Here is a 21886-nt window from a genome sequence, read left to right as displayed (position 1 = left end):
CCGCAACAGCCTCCTGCCGCCCTCTGCCGAAGTTTGGGGAGGGGGACGCACATGGCCCTCCCAAGCTCCAATTTTACTGGCAGAGGGCGGCAGGAGGCCATCGCAGTTGAAAACAGAGCTCTTGAGCCCGTTTTCGCTGGCAGTGTGCTTGGGTCACCACAGACGCTCCCGACATGAGTGACGTCAAGCTGGCCATGCCCACCAAGGCCACGCCCACATACACACATACCCGCGATCAAACTGATGTGGTCCTCAATGAAATCGAGTTTGACACCCCTGATCTAGAGAAAACATCAGGACTAATCACTGAGTGGAAACATTCTTCTGGCCCAAAGATCCCACACTGATCCCACACCGGATATCATTCCGAAAGATCTGCCCCAATCCCTGAATATTCATATCCCTAAATCCAGCCCATCACCCTCCTCTGCTTCTGAGTAGTAATGCCATGGTGAATCTTCCCACGATTGCACTTACCATTGGGACTGCCTGGACATTTCTCTTCTGAGTCAATGCAATTCACCCTGTAAAAACACAATAACAGGGAGAATGTAAAGGGAAGGTCCTGTTTTTCTTATCATCAGTTCTTGCCTATTGACCCAGCAGAAAAGGAAGGTCCTCGCTAAGGATAATGACCCGTTTGTAACAACATAGTGATTGTGTTCAGACAAGACACTAAGCCATAGTTAACCAAACCTTGGCTTATTCCCTTTGTTGGCCTGGGTTTGTACAATACACAAAGCCACAAACTCATATTAGCTTGCAACACACTGAGTTGCAAAACTAGAGCCCATTTTAGCTTAAAATAAAGATCAGATGAAATGGGCCAATGGCTTTTTTTAGAAGAATGGTGAGAGGAAAAATAATGGAAAAATGAATGAGAGACCAAGGAGACTTCCATCGTAATACACAGCCTCTTCAGATGGAAGAGAAAATAAAACAAAATAACAAGCAAATACCAGACAGCATAACACCAGACATCTTGTGAACGCAAAAATCACAAAATTGCATCTCACTTAGTTTGGCCGTGTCGTGTGGGGCAATTCACTGGAGAAAGCAATCCTGCTTGGAAGAGTTAAGAGGTAAAAGAAATCAGGCTGTCAAAGAACATGGTGGCTGGATGCCTTCAAAGCAGAAACCAGCCAGAGCAGAGAACATCTTAAAGAAGGAGGGCAAGATTGGAAGATGTGGAGAAACCTGGCCAATAGAATCATCAAGAGTCAGACACAACTGAATGGATCACATCATCTAGTTTAGTGAAGGACCAGGGGAGACATGAGAACAGCCTTCCAATATTTGAGGGGCTGCCACAGAGAGGAAGGGGTCAAGCTATTTTCCAAGGCACCTGAAGGCCAGACTGGGAATAATGGATGGAAACTGACCAAGGAGAGATTCAACCTGGAAATAAGGAGGAACTTTCTGACAGTGAGAACAATCAACCCATAGAACAGAAGTTGCCTTCAGAAGTTGTGGGAGCTTCATCCCTGGAAGCTTTCAAGACTGGATTGCCATCTGTCAGAGGTGGTATAGTAGAGTCTCTGCTTGGGCAAGGAGGTTGGACTAGATGACCCACAAGGTCCCTTCCAACTCTATTATTCTATACTCTGCTTCCTGAGAGCACAGGGAGAACCCGTCTCAGAGTTGATCTTGCCGCCCAGCCTCTGAGGCCCGCTTGAAGTGTGCAATGTTTCCCTCTTCTCATTAAAATTAAGCACAGGATAGAGGTAGAAATTTTCCCTTACTGGCTTGTACTGTATTGAGCAGGACAAGATGCAATGGGTGGAAACTAATCAAGGAGAGAAGCAACCTAGAACTGAGGAGAAATTTCCTGGCAGTTAGAACAATTAATCAGTGGAACAGCTTGCCTCCAGAAGTTGTGAATGCCCCAATACTGGAAGTTTTTAAGAAGAGATTGGATAACCATTTATCTGAAATGGTGTAGGGTTTCCTGCTTGAGCAGGGAGTTGGACTAGAAGAGCTCCAAAATCCCTTCCAACTCTGTTATTCTATTCTATTCTCATTCTCATTCTTATTCCTTTTTTTAAAAAAATTTATTAACAAACCTGTAAAATACACACACACAAAACTTCAACATAACAATACACTACGAACAGGAGCTTCCTGTTCTTTCTAATAGCAATTATCAATCAATACCGCTCACCTTATATTATTTCCCCTTCTATTGTATTTCATTTGGATTTCACCATTCTTAACCCTCTTATTTTACTCATAACTATTATTTTTTGAGTTTTGTTATATTCCTTCATTGATTCTTGTTTCTTTCCTCCATCCACCTGTACCATTTATCCCATATCTGGTAGAATTCTGATTCCTTATTCCTATTCCTAATTTGTTCTATTCCACTATTTCTATTTCTATCTAAAAAAGGGGTTGGGCTTATTTGCAACAGACAGAATATTATTATTATTTTTCAAAAAAGACATGGTTATTTGGAAGGCACAATCAAGCATATGGACTCTCCAGATTCAAAAGGAAGATATTGTGGTCAAACATCAGATCACACCTTGTCTTTTGTTATTTCATTATTAGCAACTGATAATATCTTATCCAACATAATCCAACCATCATTATGGTGCCCAAAAGTATGACACAATTTGTACAATGCATGTTCATTATGGTTGTAAGTTGAGGACTACCTGTGTACCAGATGTCAGCAAATACTTTATCTCTTGGCTGCCATATAATAGTAGTTTAGTTTGGGTTTTTGAAGTTCAGAAATTAGTTCTACTATATCAATACTGAGATAATTGAATGTGCCATAATATATTATAAATCATTAGTAAGGAAATGGCTTGTAAGCTTCACGGGGATGTAGCTGCTACTATTGTAAATGAAATAGTGCCCTAGATAGATCTTCATCCATGGAGACAGAATGCTTTATAAAATTATGAACAGTGAGTTGATACATAAAATATTCAGGAAGGCAGGGAACAAAGAAAATGACTGAACCCGAAGAAATGAATTATTAAACCAAAAATGGCACAGACTTTTATACAAGTAACTGCATTATGATTTGTTTTACCAAGGTGTAAGCTATAATTGTCCAGACTGATCCATCTCTCTAAGCTGTAAATCTCAGCCTACAAACCACAATGGCTAGAGTTACAGACTGAGCCAAACCCAAGGAAACATATTATGACTTAACAAAATAATAAACTCAGACATACTGATCGACGTGCAGCTTACCTCAAAACCATGTTGAGAAACCAAACCAAAAGCATGAATCGTTTAAAAATCAGCATATAATTAGCACAATTTACCAACACATGATATTGCAATGGTTGCTAGCTCAGAGAATCTAACATTTTTGCAGAGTGATTTGCACAGGTAGCCAGCTGGCCAAGACCTCTTCAGGAATACGGTGTATTTTGAACATGGGGCACTTTAAGATGTGGTGACTTCAACCAGAGGTGGTATTCAGCAGGTTCTGACCAGTTCTGGAGAACCGGTAGCAGAAATTTTGAGTAGTTTGGAGAACCAGCAAATACCACCTCTGGCTGCCCCACCCCAAAACTATTCTCTGCTTCCCGAGTCCCAGCTGATCAGGAGGGAATGGGGATTTTGCAGTATCCTTCCCCTGGAGTAGGGAGGGAATGGAGATTTTACAGTATCCTTCCTCTACCATGCCCACTAAGCCATGCCCACCAAGCCACACCCACAGAATCGGTAGTAAAAAAATTTGAATCCCACCACTAACTTCAACTCCCAGAATTCCCCAGCCAACAACTGAGAGTTGAAGTCCACATACCCTGTTTCCCTGAAAATAAGACCTCCCTGGATAATAAGCCCAATCAAGCTTTTGAGTGTAGGCGCTAAAATAAACCCTCCCCTGAAAATAAGCCCTCCCCCAAAATATTGCAACACAGCAGCAGCCATGAGATGACCACACTCGCCGCCTCCTGCACCTCAAAAATAATAAGACCTCCCCGAAAATAAGGCCAAGCGCTTATTTCGGGGGTGAAAAGAAAATAAGACCCTGAGCCGAGGTGGCGCAGTGGTTAGAGTGCAGCACTGCAGGCTACTTCAGCTGACTGCAGTACTGCAGTTCGGCTGTTCAAATCTCACCGGCTCAAGGTTGACTCAGCCTTCCATCCTTCCGAGGTGGGTAAAGAGGACCCAGATTGTTGGGGGCAATATGTTGACTCTGTAAACCACTTAGAGAGGGCTATAAAGCCCTATGAAGCAGTATATAAGTCTAACTGCTATTGCTATTGCTATTATTTTTGGGGAAACATGGTATCTTAAAAGTGATCAAGTTTGGAAAACACTGTCCTATTCCTTCCACATCCATCTACTTTTCTCCCACTCCATCCATCTCCAGACAGCATGCTCAGTGTTGACTTAGCTGTTTTGACAGACCAAAGGCAAATCGGCTTCTTTTATTAGGTCTTGTTTCAAGCTTCCCAAAAACATCTGGTGGATCAGTGTGGGAAAACAAGCAGCTGGACTGGAGGGACCTTTAGCCTGATCCCTCAGAGCTCTTCTCATGTCCTTCTGATCCAGCAAAACAGTTCTGGCCCAAGGTTAAACGGTCAAAAAGAGATCTCACACCTAGCTTGCAGCAAATTCCACCGTGATCCTTAGCTAAGGCACATGGACTTTTACATACAAAGTAGAATAAGCTGCAGAAAGCCAATAAAACAAACTGGGGGGAGTGCTTTTTTCCCACCCCAATGTCAAGTATGAGCTCGTCTGTTTCACCTTTCCCCAAAAAAAGGAAGGCAGAAAGGATCCTCTACGCTGGCACTCCCAGGGGAGAAGAATCTGTTGGCATGGTGACAGCCAGTCCTAGCCTTTTAACTAGCAGGAATAAGAATGTTTTGTTCTCATTAAGGAAAAAGAGAGCTGCATTCCTAGTTGGTGAGTAATGTCTCTGCCCCAGCGCTAATCTCACAGAAAGCGGTGGCAGCCAGGAACCATTTCCAGTTTAGCCCACTCAACCACTCTTGCCTGAGCCTCTCAAGAACTTCTTTCGGAGGATTCCTCTCCAGGACAGGCCAACGCTCTCCCACATCAGCCTCCGTCAATTTCCCCAATGGAAAATGAGATTTGCTCAAACTGCCTCAGGGGGAAGTAGCTGGGTGGGTGGTGGATGGGTGCAGTAAATTCTTCCATTCTTATTTGGGAAAGGCTGTCAAACCATCAAAACTCATACTTTCCATCAGGTCTCATTCAGTGGAATGATGCACCAGTAGATAACCAACCTTCTACCTCCAGGAGAAACTTCTATAACAGCTTATCCATCCTAGAGAGCTTTCCACGCGCCCTCTTTTGACCTGGACACTTTCCAGATGTGTTGGATGCCCAGCATGGCCATTGCTGAAATCCTTGCATCTGGAGACACGTATGTTGGGAAGACCAGACTTTCCAAACCCTGGTAACCTACAAAGTGTTCTGACAGCATTGATTTGTGATGCATTTTCATATCCTACAGAGCAGGAGTGCAGCAGGAACGCTGGGTTGACAATTGGCAGCCTTGTGTTTGAGACCCGCTGCCACTGGGGAGGGGATGAGCTCTTGTCACACACTCCAGCTCCTGCCAATCCGGCAGTTTGAAAGCAGGAAACCACAAGCAGGCATCGTATTTTGCGGAGTATAAGACGCACCATTTCCCCCAAAAAAGAGGGTGAAAATCTGGGTGCATTTTATACATTCAATACAGCATTTTTGGCCACACGAAATCCCGCCCCCTACACAAAAATGGACGTGCAGAGGGTTTGGGAGGCCTGCAAAGTGCTCCTGGGGGCTGGGGAGGGCAAAAACAAATGAAAAACGGGCCACTTTTTGCTCGGTTTTTGCCCCTCTCCCCAGCCCTCAGGATCACTTTGCAGGCCTCTCAAATTCTCTGCATGAACCGTTTTTCACAAAAAAATGAGGGGTGCAGAGGGTCTGGGAGGCCTGCAGAGTGCAAAAACTTTTTTTTAAATTTACCTCTTCAAAATCTTATACTTCAGTGCGTCTTATACTCTGAAAAATATGGTAAATGGGTACCACTTCGGTGGGCAATTTCATCGGGATACAAAAGAAGCCCCCAGCTGGGCATCTGGTGGCGAGGTGGCGCAGTGGTTAGGGTGCAGTACTGCAGGACACTTCAGCTGACTGTTAGCTGCAGTTCAGCGGTTCTAATCTCACCGGCTCAGGGTTGACTCAGCCTTCCATCCTTCTGAGGTGAGTGAAATGAGGACCCAGACTGTGGGGGCGATATGCTGACTCTGTAAACCGCTTAGAGAGGGCTGAAAGCCCTATGAAGCGGTATATAAGTCTAACTGCTATTGCTATTGCTATTGCTATCTCCCAGCCATCGGTGATGTCACCCGGAAATCCTTTCACCACAAAAGCATTTCAGTGCTTCTGATACCGAAGTATTAGTATCCTGCAGAGTACCAGCTAGGCTAGTTAAATGATCTGGATTCAACTGAGAAGACAGCCTAGAAGTGTGATGGTGAACCTATGCCACGCATGCCAGAGGGGGCACACAGAGCCGTCTCTGTGGGCACATGTGCTGTCACCACAGCTCAGCCAGCTGGTTGTCGGGTTTCCGGCACTCTGGTGCGAGCGCCTTCCAGTTTGGGCACTCTGTGGGAAAAAGATTTGCCATCACTGGCCTAGAATGTACAGGTAATTCTTGACTTGACTCATTTAGTGACCGTTCAAAGTTACAACAGCACTGAACAAAGTGACTTATGACCACAGTTACAACTATTGCAGCATCCATATGGGCATGTGATCAGAATTCAGATGTTTGGCAACTGACTCATATTTATGACAGTTTCAGAGTTCTGGGGTCATGCGATCCCCTTTTGTGACTTTCTGACAAGTAAAGTCAATGGGGAAGCCAGATTCACTTTACACCGTGCTACATCTTAACAACTGTAGTGATTCACTTAACAACTACAGCAAGAAAGGTCGTAAAATGGGGCAAAATTCACTTAACAAATGTTTCACTTAGCAACAGAAACTCTGGATTCAGTTGTGGCCATAAGTGAAGGATCACCTGCCTTTGTCTGTCTTCGATGGGGGCAGAATTTGTGGTTCAAAGGCCCCATAAAATGAGAAGCAAACTAAGTACCGTCGCCACTTTCATCACTGCTCTCTCTCCTCTGTGGAAACTTTTTTTGCAACTACTGATTTTCTCCTAACAAAGCCCTTGCTTCAATTTCCAACGCACGTCATCGTTCAGTTTGTATTATTGCAAAGCTTAATTTAGTTTTCAGGAGAGCTGAATTATATTCAATTGCCCCTCGCTTTGATCTTGCGAGTTGAGGACATGCAAAATTTGCCTTCATTAACAAATGTTGCAAAACAAACATCCAATAAAGACTCAGCTAAAAGACGGGCACCATAACATGACAAAATCATCATTATCATAATACGTAAGTCTGCAAAAATCTTTATCCTGTGCTCCTGATCTATTCCCAAGATTGATTCTCACCCTAGTTATACCGGAGTTCTTCACAGGTAATCCTCAACTTACAACCACAATTGGAACGAGAATTTCCATTGCTAAGCAAGGTAGTTGCTAAGTGAGTCACACCTGATTTTTACAACCTTTTTGCCATGGTTCTTAAGTGAATCATTGCAGTTAAGTGAAATATCCCAAATGTGCTTTTTCAAGAGGCAACTGGACTTTCTGGTTTTTATTTGAAGATGTTTCGCTTCTCAACCAAGAAGCGTCTTCAGCTCTGACTGGATGGTGGGGAACGGAAGGATCCAGTCAGAGCTGAAGAAGCTTCTTGGATGAGAAGAGAAACGTCTTTAAAGAAAAACCAGAAAGTCCAGTTGCCTCCTGAAAAAGCAGCTTTGGGAGAACCATGACTTGGATGACTGAGAATCTCCATAGAGATTGAGTGAAATACTGTATGTGACTATGAATCTGGCTTCCTCCTCTGACTTTGCTTTAATGAAAACTGGCTGGGAAAATTGCAAAGGGCGACCATGTGATCCTGGGATGCTACAACCATCGTAATTACATGCCAGTTGCCAAGCACCCCAAATGTTGATCACACGGCCATGAGGATGCTGCAGGAGTTGTGAGTGCGAGTAAGTCAGCTTTTTCAGCAACTGTATCTTCAAAGTATCGCTAAACGAAAGGTTGTAATCTAAGAAATACCTGTAGTGCATACTACAGGTACCTTGAAATTAAGGATAATTATAAAATACAAACGTTGCCCATTAAATAGAACATTTAGCACAAAGGAATTACATGCTTTCCAAATCATTTTGGGAACTGCTTTTCCTAAAGAATGTTGGGACTTGTAATTTGGCTGAAAAAAGTCCACTAAAAATTTCTAAAACAGATGTGGAGACTCTAGAATAGTGGGTCTCAACCTTCCTAATGCCGCGACCCTTTAATACAGTTACTCATGTTGTGATGACCCCCAACCATAAAATTATTTTATGTTTTCTGTATTTTTTTGAAAATATGTGTTTTCCGATGGTCTTATGCGACCCCTGTGAAAGGGTCGTTCGATCCCCAAAGGGGTCGCGACCCACAGATTGAGAACCGCTGCTCTAGAAAGAGTGCAGAGAAGAGCAACGAAGATGATTAGGAGACTGGAGGCTAAAATATACGAAGAACGGTTGCAGGAACTGGGTATGTCTAGTTTAATGAAAAGAAGGACTAGGGGAGACATGATAGCAGTCTTCCAATATCTCAGGGGCTGCCACAAAGAAGAGGGAGTCAAACTATTCTCCAAGGCACCTGAGGGTGGAACAAGAAACAATGGGTGGAAACTAATCAAGGAGAGAAGCAACTTAGAATTGGGGAGAAATTTCCTGACAGTTAGAACAATTTATCAGTGGAACAACTTGCCTCCAGAAGTTGTGAATGCTCCAACTGGACCATTCTTAAGGTTTTTAAGAAGATGTTGGATAACCATTTGTCTAAAATGGTGTAGGGTTTCCTGCCTAGGCAGGAGGTTAGAATAGAAGACCTCCAAGGTCCCTTCCAACTCTGATGTTATGTTATGTTATGTTATGTTATGTTATGTTATGTTATGTTATGTTATGTTATTGTTATGCTATGCTATGCTATGCTATGCTATGCTATGCTATGCTATGCTATGTTCTTATGTTGTTATGTCATGTCATGTCATATTCTATCCTATCCTACCCTACCCTACCCTACCCTACCCTATCATACCATATCATATTATCATATCATATCATATATCCATATGTGGGAAGAGCTGCATTCTCAGTATTTCTCTAAGAAGGTCTGAATGCTAGTTTGATCATCATCCATAAGGTGCAAATGCTGCAAATTTAATTGCACTGCCTTGAATTAAACTGGCTACCTCCCTCTCCAGCCCTGTAAAAAAAACAAAAAACAAAAAACAGAGAAGATTCCTTTAGTGAAATTTCTCTTCCGTTCTGATGCCAACGAGGTCATGGCTTGCAGCTCCTGCTAGCAAACAATCACTACTTTTACAATGCGGCTTCTCTGGCAGGCAGCAGATGGACCCTGAAAGCCATCTGTGATATGAGCAATTAGCCCGAATGCCAGGAGCAGATCCTTTCCCAACTGACAGGCGGACAAGTGTACTTCCCACTGAGAAGGAAGCTGAGTTCCAATAGGCCCAGGCGGGCATTTCACACCCTGGCAGGCAGCTTGTGCTCTGTCTCCGGGTAGGAAGCCGCCTCTCCGGATTCTGCACTAGACAAAGAGCCTTTTTCACACAATACCTCACTGCAAACAGGCAGCTGAATGAACAATGATGCAAACCAGCCTTGGCAAACAAGCCCAATCTAGTGTCCATTAGCTCCAATTTCTACCCACTTCGGTAAGCAAAGCTGAAGACGATTGTTTTCTACCTCTTAAGCAATTTAGGGTTCATAGGAATGATTGTTTTCCCAATACCTCCTGGCCATATCCTTAAATCAAACAGGAAGCCACAAAACAGAGCACAACCAGCAGAAAAATCAGTGCTCCCAGACAGGAGCACTTAACACACCTAAAAGTCTTCCAATGTAATGAATAAGCCGTCGATTCTGATCACAAAAAAGGAATGTATTTACTGAAAGAGTGCAGAGAAAAGCAACCAAGATGATTAGGGGACTGGAGGCTAAAACATATGATGAATGGTTGCAAGAACTGGGTGGGCATGGCTAGTCTAGTGAAGAGAAGGACCAGGGGAGACATGATAGCAGTCTTCCTATATTTGAGGGGCTGCGACAGAGAGGAGGGAGTCAAGCTATTTTCCAAAGCACCCGAAGGCCAGACAAGGAACAATGGATGGAAGTTGAATAAGGAGAGATTCAATCTGGAAATAAGGAGAAATTTTCTGACAATGAGAACAATCAACCAATAGAACAGCTTTGCCTTCAGAAGTTGTGGGAGCTTCATCCCTGGAAGCTTTCAAGAAGAGATTGGACTGAAATGGTGTAGGGTCTCCTGCTTGGGCAGAGGGTTGGACTAGATGACCTACAAGGTCCTTTCCAACTCTAAATTTGTTAAAACCACTTGCAGCAGAGACAGGCCATTGCCATCAGCCACATTTTATGTTAACTGTTAATCTGTGTTTTTTTTTTAAAACACAGGTAGTCCTCGACTTACGATCACAATTGAGCCCAAAATTTCAGTTGCTAAGTGAGACACTTGTTAAGTGAGTTTTGCCCCCTTTTTCTGGCCAAAATTGTTAAGTGAATCACTGCAGTTCTTAAGCTGTTAAGTGAATCTGGTTTCCCCAGTGACTTTACTTGTCAGGTCGCTAAAGGGGATCACCTGACCTCAAGGCGCTGCGACCGTCATCAATTTTGAGACAGTTGCCACGCAAATGAATTTTGATCACGTGACCATGGGGAATGCTACAATGGCCGTAAGTGTGAAAAACGGTTCCAAGTCCCTTTTTAAACAGTCACTAAATGAAATGTTGTAAGTCACGGATGCTATCTTTACACACGTTGAGCACTTAATGCAAGTAAGTCAGAGACGAAGAATGAGCAGATGGATCTCTGTCATTGCAATCTGATATAATTGCAATCTGCCATTTTTGCATTCAAAAGTTAGGATAATTTTAAAAAAAATACAAGCAGGCAAATTGATCTGGTTCTCCAGGACTGTAATTTGCCATGAGAATCCTTGAATGGGATCATGGAAGACTACAATTAGTAAGTTTGCTGTTGCTCTTATTGTTCTGATAAGAAAAGTTTGTATTTTATTTCAGCCTAAAGAGGAGAAGGAGCTATGCTAGTTCAGAGTAAAAAATACCGTCCATACAGTTTTGTCCCAGTAAGCAGACAGAGGTCCTCTTGGGTTGTTTTGAATTATTTTCACAGTGAATAAACTTAACTTACAAGGAGGGGGAAGAGAAAGGAATCCATGTAAAGGATGATGGGCACAGCAGACCAGCATCTACTTGTTTCTCCTTCCTTCCTTCCTTCCTTCCTTCCTTCCTTCCTTCCTTCCTTCCTTCCCCATTTCTTCTCTCCTCCTCCCTTCCTCCCGCCATCCATCCTTTCCCCATATCTTCTTTTCCTTCCTTCCTCTGTCCTTCTCCATCTCTTCTCCCCCTTTTCTTCCTTCTCTATCTCATTTCCCTCCCTTCTTCCTTCCTTTCTCTCTTCATTCTCCCCCTCCCTCCCTTCCTGTTTCTTTCTTCTTTCTCCATCTCTTCTCCCTTCCTTCCTCTTTTCCTTCTCCATCTCTTCTCCCCTCCTCCCTTTCTCCCGTTATCCATCCTTTCTCCATACCGTCTCTTTTCCTTCCTTTCCTTCCTCCCTTTTCCCTCCTCTCTTCCTCCTTCTCCATTTCTGCTTCCCCTCCCTCCCTCCTTCCCTCCCCCCTTTCTTCCTTTTCCCCCTCCTTCCTCCCTTCCTGTTTCTTCCTTCCTTCTCCATCTTCTCCTTTCCTCCCTCCCTCCATCCTTCCTTCCTTCTTCTCTTCCTACTCCATCACATCTCCCTTCCTTCTGCCATCTACCCTTTCATATTTTCTTTTCCTTCCTTTCCTTCCTCCCTCCCTTTTTCCTTCCTTCTCCATCTCTTCTCCCTCCTCCCTCTCCCCTTTCCTCCCTTCTTCCTTTCTTCTCCATCTCTTCTCCCTTCCTTCCTTCCTTCCTTCCTTCCCAACTGAAGAGGGTGGGCTCTTGCAGGACATCCTGTCCAACTCTTTTCTCAGTGGCAGGAATGCAAAACTGAGTCCAAGCCAAAAGTTGTCCAGCTTCTTTTTGAAGCCCTCAATAAGAGAAAGCCGCTTTCCTCGCATCTTTGATTTCATCATGAATTTGCTCTTACCAGTAATCAGGACTATGGTAGCACCCAATCGGTCTAACACATTTTACTAAAAGGAACAAGTTAGGAATGTAAGAGCATCTAACATCAAACAATCAAGCAATAAACAATAGCCTAATTAAGGAACTACCAAAGAGAAAACTGCCCCCATCAATAATGGCAGGGCAAGCTGCTGCATATAAACAAGGAGCCAACCTATACTCTAGCACTGACAACATCACCTAGTTGGGTAATGAAATGTCTGCAATAAAACAAGCAAGGTCAGAGACAACCAAGGTCATCACATCTTTCTCCTTCAAGTCCTGACCCACTGGTCATATGAGGCCCCCTTCTTCTCTCTGATTTTAAATTTAACCTACAGCCTTATATCCTCCATGATCGTCTGATTTATCTTTTTAAAGCTGCACATCGTTATATTTTAAATAGCGTATATCCAAATTTAGCTATGAGCCATACATACAGTATTTTATCTGATCTGGAATTCCCATCCAACTTCTTCCTTGATAACCCCCGATTCTAATTTTGGAATAGGAAAAAAAAGTTATTTTCATAAACTTCTTCTCCAATTGCATCATTTTATACAATTCTACCCAGCCCAATTTTTAACTATTCCCTTGAGAAATCATCTTTCCTCAGAGAACAGCTCCTTCAGTCTCTTGATTATTCTGGTTGTTCTTTTGAGTTGCTTCAACATTAAAGGTAAAGGTTCCCCTCGCACATATGTGCTAGTCATTCCCGACTCTAGGGGGCAGTGCTGATTTCCATTTCTTTCTTTTTTAAAACAATTTTTATTTATTTTTGAACAAAAACAAACAAACAAACATAAAAATACAAATTGTAGAAAGTGTGTCAGTTGGTTACAGTATTTCCATGCATCTCTTCCATAGTCATCACCTGCTTTTCATATCAAATCACATATTTTAAATTCACATATATTCATGTATATCACGATTATTATATCTCAACCTTAATTTGACTATAATTGATTTTACATCCTTTTATATATAATATTCAAAATCTAGAATAGGATTATATGATAACATTCTATTAAATCATCCTAAAGTCATCCAATCCCAATACATCTTTATAATATATTCTAGATACAGCTTTTAAACCTCCTCTCATATTCTCCATGTGTTGTTTATATAAAATTTCATATTATCAAACTAATATATCTATATGTATTGTTATCATTATTAATCATTCTTTAACTATAGTTATTGTCACTTCATTTTATACATACTACTAGTAAACTAAATTTAGCTTAGTTTTTATTATACATTTTCATTGCATCAACCTGTATCTTTCCAGTAATACTGCAATCTTATATCTCTTGCCATTTGTAGCATTAATATTCTAGCTACTTTCTTAATAAATCTTGTATAAACTTCTCTTCGCAACATGTTGTTCCTTTCGTATCTCATAAAAGCTCGAACCCCAGCATCTGCTCTTTCCATCAGCATATCTTTGGTTATCACTGGTGCTTCTGTCAAGATTTCTCTCCTTATCTCCATCAATTTTTCTCTCTTTTCTTCTTCTATGCTTTGAAGTCTGGGGTAGAGTTCCAATCCATCTAGCTCCCCTTTCCACATTCTGTTCTTGCCATTACCAACCACTCTCACTTTGTTGTCAGAAACCACAGTTTTCTTATCTCTTTGCTCATTTTTTTCTTCCATTTTTTGAACTCTTCATTTCTTCATTTGATAAACATCCTCAGTTTTTCCATCAATTTTTTCTGTTTTGTATTCCATATTCTCCAATCTCTTTTCAATTCTCTCTGTCACAACTAATAGATTTTGAATTTCAAACATAATCATTTGCAATGTTACAGTTTCTTTTTCCTGTTGTGCCATTCTTCCAATTTTGCAGGCACTCCCACCATAGGATTCAAGGCTATTTTAATAAACTTCAAACAGGTTCATTTATTATCTTTCAAGACAAAATGTGGTCTTCCCTCCAATAGCTAGTGATAGAACTCCCAAAAAACACCTGTATAAACAACTAGTGCTCTTCCTACTATCACTGTCAGTAAACAAACTGAAAGAACCTTGAATCTCAAGTGATCAAAGAGAAAGAAAAAAAACAATGTATCCACACTCCAGCCTCTAAGTGGCAGTGTAACTGCTTTTCCTCCTGTTGGTACAACCTTCTTTATAATCCTTCTTATTATCTTTTTTATATTCCAAGCTTAAGAAAGAAAAAAACCTTTAAATGGAGATCAAAAACAATCCAATCAAGCATTATAAAAAAGAAGGAAAATTTTAATCCATAGGTGTAAGCAAAAGTGAAAAAAGACGAAAAAATTAATCCATTCAGTTTAAAAAATAGGGAGCCTTTGCAAAAATTCCATCCATGAAAAAAAATAGAAATAGGATAACACACTAAGTTTAATGTAGATTAATTTTGCCGCTTACAGTCTTCTATCTTCAATTTTAATTTAACTTATTTTTTTTAGGGGGGGTAGTCTCTTTTTCTAATAATAAAATCTCCTCACCAATTCAACACACTTTCTCTTTTCGCTTTCTTCCCGTTCCAGAGCTGTCCCAACTTCAGCAGCTTCATTAGCTGTGTTTCTGTCACCAGAAAAAAAAGGCTATTCCTGGATCTTTCAGGGACTTTGCGGTGTCCCTGAGATCAACAGGAGGTGCCCGTCTCAATCACTGTCTCTGCGGGGCAGTTTAGGTCCGAATGGACCGTCTAGCAGCAGAAATATCAACTGCGATCTCGGAGCACCAAGATAGCAGGGTGTGCCGTCGTGACGTCAGCCCCTTTTCTGCTGTGCTCATCTCCATTTCAAAGCCGAAGAGCCAACACTGTTCGAAGAGGTCTCTGTGGTCATGTGGACAGCATGACTAAACACTGAAGGCGCACAGAACTCTGTTACCTTCCCATCAAAAGTGGTTCCTATTTTTTTACTTGCAGTTTTATGTGCTTTCGAACTGCTAGTTGGTAGAAGCTGGGACAAGTAACGGGAGCTCACTCTATTATACAGCACTAGGGATTCGAACTGCCAAACTGCCAACCTTTCTGATCAACAAGCTCAGTGTCTTAGTCACTGAGCCACTGCATTCCAACATTACCATATCCTTTTTGAAAAGGGATGAACAGAATGATATATTCAAGAGAAACCATTACATTAAGTCATTTTTTCTTCTTCTGTTCAAACATGCCTTCTTGGAGATGGCCCGGAGAAGTCCCTGCAGTTTCCTTGGCAAGGCTTTTCAGAAGTGGTTTGCCATTGCTTCCTTCCTAGGGTTGAGAGAAAGTGAGTGGCCCAAGGTGGCTTTCTTCCCAGAACAGGACTAGCTAGAACTCACAGTTTTCTGGTTTCTAGCCTGTGCTTTAACCACTGCACCAAACTGACTCTCAAAAAACCTTTAGGACAGGGGTGTCAAAATCAATTTCACCGAGGGCTGCATCAGGGTTGTGTTTGACCTCGGGCACCGGGGTGGGTGTGGCCAGCTTGATGTCACTCGTGGCGGGAGCGCTTGTGATGGTGGAGCACTCTGCCAGCAACAACAGGCTCCTGAGCTCCGTTTTTGGCTGCGATAGCCTCCTGCAGCCCTCTGCCAGCAGAAACGGAGCTTGGGGAGGCTGCATGCGCCGCCCCCTTGGGTTCCATTTCCACCGGCAGAGGGCTGCAGGAGGCCGTCAGAACCAAAAAGGGAGCTCAGGAGCCCATTTTCACTGGCAGAGGCACCGCAGGCCGTTCCTTCCCTGTTTCCAGGGTGACCCCAGAGGCCAGATCTAAGCACCCAGCCCGTAGGCCTTGAGTTTGATACCCCTGCTTTAGGAGACTGCTATTTTTGAGATTCCTTCTCTAACAATTTCCAGCAGGATGTGTACTTTTTTCAACTGCAACTGCACACTGGGCTCATGTTTTCACTCTGAATCCATCCCAGCACCAACATTTTTTTCCCCTGGCCAATCAACTCTCAAGAGTTGGTCTGCTTATGTTTTATTTGGGCCAACATGCCTCATTCCCCTATTTAGATCCATGATGAGCCTCTTTCTTCTTGTTTGACCTCTTTGATTGCAGAGCTATGTAAATGGTGATTTTTGCTCCACCATAATCAATCCCGCTGTGCAACCTTCGGCAGTTCCTGTTTTCTCCCTCTATCATTCTGTGGTTGGTTTCATCTCCCACATCGCCATCTGGTATCTGGTCTTTTCACAGCCTATCACTCCTTTATGTTTTGTTTTCCCTCCTTTGAGTTACTGGGGCGGGAACGCACTATAAAAACCGGTGCTATTAAGGCATAAATAAATATTATGTTTGCTCTCCTTGGAATACTCAAGATGCTGAAATGACTGGCTTAAATTAAGGAAGCAGCTTCAGCATTAGACCTCTTTTTGCCATTTGGAATTAAAGGGTTGGGTTGTTTTTTTTTTAGATTGGACAATAATCTTCATTTATACATCTGAGACTGCTTCACGTTTCTCCGAATCACAGACTGCATTTGCACAATGCCCTAATCCCTAAACCTGTGTTAAACCATGCACACATATAATTGCTGTGTTCATTGTGCACATTATGTCTAAGCCAGAGCAGTAAATCAACCTAGGACTTAATGGGATGGCTGGGTTTACACACCAGAAGCTAAAACATAAGCTATCCAACCCTGTCCTAATATGTTTTGCTAGCCAACCTAGACTTGAACGATCCAATTTCCAATTATGGGATGCTGTTGTATGAAGTGTTAGGAGTCCTAATTGTTTTGGGAGGGAAGGAGGGAGGGAGGGAGGGAGAGAGGGAGAGAGGGAGGGAAGGAAGGAAGGAAGGAAGGAAGGAAGGAAGGAAAAGAGAGAGGGGGAGGGAGAGGGAGGGAGAAAGAAAGAAAGAAAGAAAGAAAGAAAGAAAGAAAGAAAGAAAGAAAGAAAGAAAGAAAGAAAGAAAGAAAGAAAGAAAGAAAGAAAGAAAGAGGGAAGAAAGAACGTTTATATTTCAGGTAGTCCTCAGTTTCTTGCTATAGTTGTTAAGTGAATCACTGCAGTTGTTAAATTAGCAATACAGTTGTTAAATGAATCTGGCTTCCCTATTGATTTTGCTCGTCAGAAGGTTGCATAAAGTCATCCCATGACCCCAGGTTACTGCAACCATCATAAACACTCATGCCCAAGAACAGCATGTTTTCTATGTAATTGCCCATAATAAGAGTCCAGTTTAAGAAGGCATGACTTGAAACTTAGAAAACGTCTGGGAGAAAAAGGAAGCGATTTGCTAACTGTACCTCTCAAGGAAAACCGAAGGGCCTCATCTGTAAAAGGCAAAGGAAGAAAAGACTTAATAAGATTTGCTGGAGAAAGCAGGGAATTTCCTCTCCGGACTGAAATAACTGGGCACGTTCATAGCAGCAGGGGTGGGCTTCAAAAATTTTAGCAAGGGGTTCTCTGTCCGGTTGCTGGATGGGCATGGCCATGGTGGGTGTGGCCATGGTGGGCGTGGCCTAGTCAGCCTCCTGCACCATGGCAGGGAAGGGGGCGTTTTTGCCCTCCCCGGACTCCAGAGGGTTTTCTTGAGCCTCTGGGAGGGCGAAAATGGCCTCCCCGGGCTCCAGAGGCCCTCTGGGGCCTGTTTCCGACCTTCTGGAACTTTCAGTGCCTTGTACTTACCTGGCATCCCAAATGGGCAGCGTAAAGACCCCTGGGAGGAGAGGAACAGGACGGTCGGGGTGGGTGGGGCAGGAGGGGTGGGGCGGGACCAGCCAGGGGTGGGGCTTGCGAGTTTGCTGAACTGGGCAGATCCTTAGCTAGAGGATCACCCGAACCCGTGCAAACCTGCAGCAGCCCACCCCTGCACAGCAGGCCATGTTAATTTTGCCCACTGCCAGAATGCCAGCCTAGAGATAGGCCTTTCCCTCTGGCCCTGGGGAAACCCATTGGCTGGGCTCGCATCATTTGTTTAACTTGGTGGTTGAATTCTCACAACACACCACACCACTATGGGCCAGATTCAGACAGCACGCTATGACGTGCACGCACCCCAAAAAGCCACTTCAGCACAGTCGAAAAATGAAGTTGTTCTTTTACACGTAGTCCTTGACTTACAGCCATAATGGAGACTGCCCATTATGGTCATAAGTCATGATGGTTGTAAAGCACGACGGGACCTGTTTTTGCCACCATATTTTTTTTTGCAGCAGTTAAACAAGCACCACAGTCATAAAACAAGCTCTTTGTTCGCTACGGAGCATTTTTGTCCAAAACTGGAAGTAAATGCTAGTTTTCAGCCGAAATGTCCTAAATGCAGGTGATTTGCCAAATCGCGGATGTGCAGTCATAAGTAAGTATAAGTATAATCTTTATTGTCATTGTACTTAAATACAACAAAATTGGTTTTAACCTCACTGGTGCAAAATTATAGCAGAAAGAAAAAAAAAAAAGAAAAAGAAAAAGAAAACTAGCGTGTGCATGGAGTGATTGTGGTTGTATTTAAAAGTCTCACAGCCCAAGGATAGAAACTATCTTTAAATCTGTTTTTTCGGCTGGCTATACTTTGATGCCTTCTGCCTGATGGTAGAAGTGCAAAGAAACACTGACCAGGGTGTGAATCATCTCTGAGTATCTTCCTTATTTTGCTAAAGCAGCGCAATCTGGTGATGTCATCCAGTGGGGTCAGAGGACAACCAGTGGTTTCTTGTGCCCAATTGACCACTCTCTGTAGTGCCTTCCTGTCCGCAGCGGTTAAACCAGCATACCATACTGTAATACAATATGTGAGGACACTTTCTATGATGGACCGATAGAAAGAGGTCATCAGTCATGTGACCATGGGGGATTTCCCCACCCACTCACCCACTTTGGAACCAGGTTGTAAGTACCTGGTTATTGGGGGGGGGGGGGGAAGAGTCATAACTTTAAATGGTCGCTAAACAATCAGTTGCAAGTTGAGGACTATCTGTACAACAGTTCTTTCTGAGCCTCAGCAGCTTTTAAGATGTGTGGACTTCAATCCCAGAATTCCTCCATCAGCTGCACTCCCACAACAACCTAAGGATGCCGTCAGAAGTTGTCGGTGCTCCATCATTGTAAGAAGAGACTGAACAGCCACTTGTCTGGAATGGTGTAGGGCAGGGGTGTCAAACTCGATTTCATTGAGGGCCGCTTGAGGGTTGTGTTTGACCTTGGGGGGGGGAGGGGGTGTTCGTGGTGGACGTGACCATGGTGGGCATGGCCAGCTCAATGTCATTCATGTCAGAGGCACCTATGGTGGCCTGGGGGGATCCTCCTGCGGCCCTCTGCCAGCAAAGATGGAGCATGCAGCCCTCCCAAGCTCCATCTACACTGGAAGAGGGTTGCAGGAAACTGTCGCGGCTGAAAACGGAGCCTAGGAGAGCCACGCATAGCACTCCCAAGCTCCATTTTCACTGGCAGAGGCACCGCAGGCTGGTCCTTCGCTGTTTCCAGGGATCTAAGCACCCCACAGGCCGGATCCAAGCCCTGGACCTTGAGTTTGACACCTCTGGTGTAGGGTTCTCTTGCTTGAACAGGGAGGTGGACTAGAAGACCCCCAAGGTCCCTTCTAACTCTGTTATTCTGTTACATCTCAACCCTGCTCTCCCTCGGGAGCTGCCCTCCAGGAATGCAAGCAAGGGGTTAACGCTAACATTCCTCTTCCTCCTTCTCTTGACCTGCACTGCAGCGGCTTTTGAGTCGAGGCTATTCTTTGCACCCTCGATAAAGCATGTGAGAGAGCTGAAGGCCTCACACATTCTTCAATTCAGGGCTTGGCAGCTTGCCGGTGAGCTGTCACTCCCTGGCACTCGGGGCAGAAAGGGAGAGAAGTCCAGGGAACACAAAAGCCAAACTCCCACCAAAGCCAGCTGTGCTTAAATCCAACTCCCCCAATACACCCCCCCACCACATACACACACAAGCTCAGACCCCCTTCTTCCGGCAAGGGGAGGAGGAGGAGAAAGCTCTCTTGAGTTTCCACTGCAGACCTCAGAGAACGGGGCAAGCCCCCTCCCCTCCATGGGCAGGAAGCTGGAGGTTGCTTCTTGTAGCTGTCTGCATATTGCCCAGAAACTTGCCAAGGCAATTCAGAACAAGCCTCCTTAATAGTAGGGTTGTGCCGTGTTTATGTAAAACGTTGAGGAAGGTAGGAGGCAGAGCTCCCAATGAAGCCGGATCCCCATGTCATAGCAGTTAGTTCCCCCACCGTAACCTTCCCGGTCCTATCCCACCGCAACCATGGGTGGCATGGGCCCAGAGTGCTTTTCCCATCTGTTCTTCCTTCAACAGGAAGTTTCCATTCCCCAAGATCTGTGGCAGTAATTTTTTTTTTTAATCTAATTGCCAAAGCAAAAGCAAAAAAAAAAAAAATCTTTATAAAGGATAACTCTTCTGTCTCTTCTGGTGGAAAGACCATAGAAGGCCCATGTTCAAAAAGCAAGCTATCAAAAGACAATTGAGCTATTTTTAAACATTCTAAAAACACCTCCTCACCCCTCCCCCTCCAAGCAATTTAGGAAGCATGCGAGAAGAATAACAGGCAAGCCAAGGAAGGAATCGCTGTCCCAAGTCGGAATTGTTATTATTGTATATACAATACTGAGAGCACTCAGTTCTAGGCACAAAACTGCAAGTTAAAAATAAATCAAAGCAAAATCCGGGAGGGGGGAGGAAAGAAGGAAGGAAGGAAGGAAGGAAGGAAGGAAGGAAGGAAGGAAGGAAGGAAGGAAGGAAGGAAGGAAAAGAAGGAAAGAGAAAGAGAAAGAAAAGGAGGTCTTTAAAAATAATACTCCTGGGAGCCTCTGAAAGACAAGCACAAATGATGCACAGCAAGGAAACTGGTTTTTGTAACAATCTCAAATCTTATTCTATTTTTTGCTGGGTGTATCAAGACTGATAATTTGCTGTTTCAAATTCTGTCTCATTTTTTTCCCAATACAGGTAGTTCTCCACTTATGAATGGTCGTTTAGCAACCATCTGAAGTTACGATGCACTCCTTCAAACTTCACTACTTAAGAGCCCATTTTGAAATTACAACAGCAGTGCGCTCTCTCTCTCTCTCTCTCTCTCTCTCTCTCTCTCTCGCTCTCTCTCTCTCTCTCTCTCACACACACACACACACACACACACACACACACACACACACACAGAGTCACATGGTCACCCTTCCAGGTGCTTGGCAACTGGCTTACCTTCAGGGCCATTTGCAGCATCCCGCAATCATGTGACAGTGATTTTCAAATTTTTGGTTGAAAGAGTTTACTTCTGGTTTCTGGCAAAAATATGACCATTGGGTAAAATGGATTTGCTTAGGAGCTGTGGTGTTTATTTAACAACTGTCGTAAGACAAGGACTACCTCTACACCCAACAGGCCTCCCTGACATCCCAACTCACAATTAACAAATGAATGGGGAAGTTGTTTACAGATAGCCCTCGACTTACGAACACAATTGAGCCCAAAATTTATGTCGCTGAGTGAAACATTTGTTATGTGGGTTTTGCCCCATTTTACAACCTTTCTTACCACAGTTGTTAAGTGAACCAAAGCAGTTACATGTTTGTTAAGTGAATCTGGTTTACCCAATGACTTTGCTACTCATAAGGTCACAAAAGGTGATCACCTGATCACAGGACACTGCAACTGTCGTAAATGTGAGCCGGTTGCCAACTATCTGAAT

The 21886-nt window shown here is 43.5% G+C and overlaps 1 protein-coding gene across 2 annotated transcripts in view; it reads right to left on the bottom strand.

Annotated features, from left to right (window-relative positions):
- PLXNB1 (plexin B1) overlaps positions 1 to 21886 on the bottom strand; it is a 202393-nt gene that overhangs the window by 166862 nt on the left and 13645 nt on the right. For both annotated transcript variants that reach the window (XM_087708667.1, XM_087708666.1), the window contains exon 2: positions 478 to 524. Coding sequence is in view for 1 of the 2 variants with exons in the window: in XM_087708666.1 (XP_087564792.1) it covers positions 478 to 497 (20 nt within the window). In the remaining variant the exon portion in view is untranslated. The remainder of the gene's footprint in view (positions 1 to 477; positions 525 to 21886) is intronic.

The sequence above is a fragment of the Thamnophis sirtalis genome, unplaced genomic scaffold (genome assembly GCF_051295495.1).
Source record: "Thamnophis sirtalis isolate CommonGarterSnake01/CBP01778 unplaced genomic scaffold, rThaSir2_p1.2 scaffold_3, whole genome shotgun sequence".
Taxonomy (NCBI): domain Eukaryota; kingdom Metazoa; phylum Chordata; class Lepidosauria; order Squamata; family Natricidae; genus Thamnophis; species Thamnophis sirtalis.
Note: the sequence above shows the minus strand (reverse complement) of the source record. Positions and strands in the feature narration are given on the sequence as shown.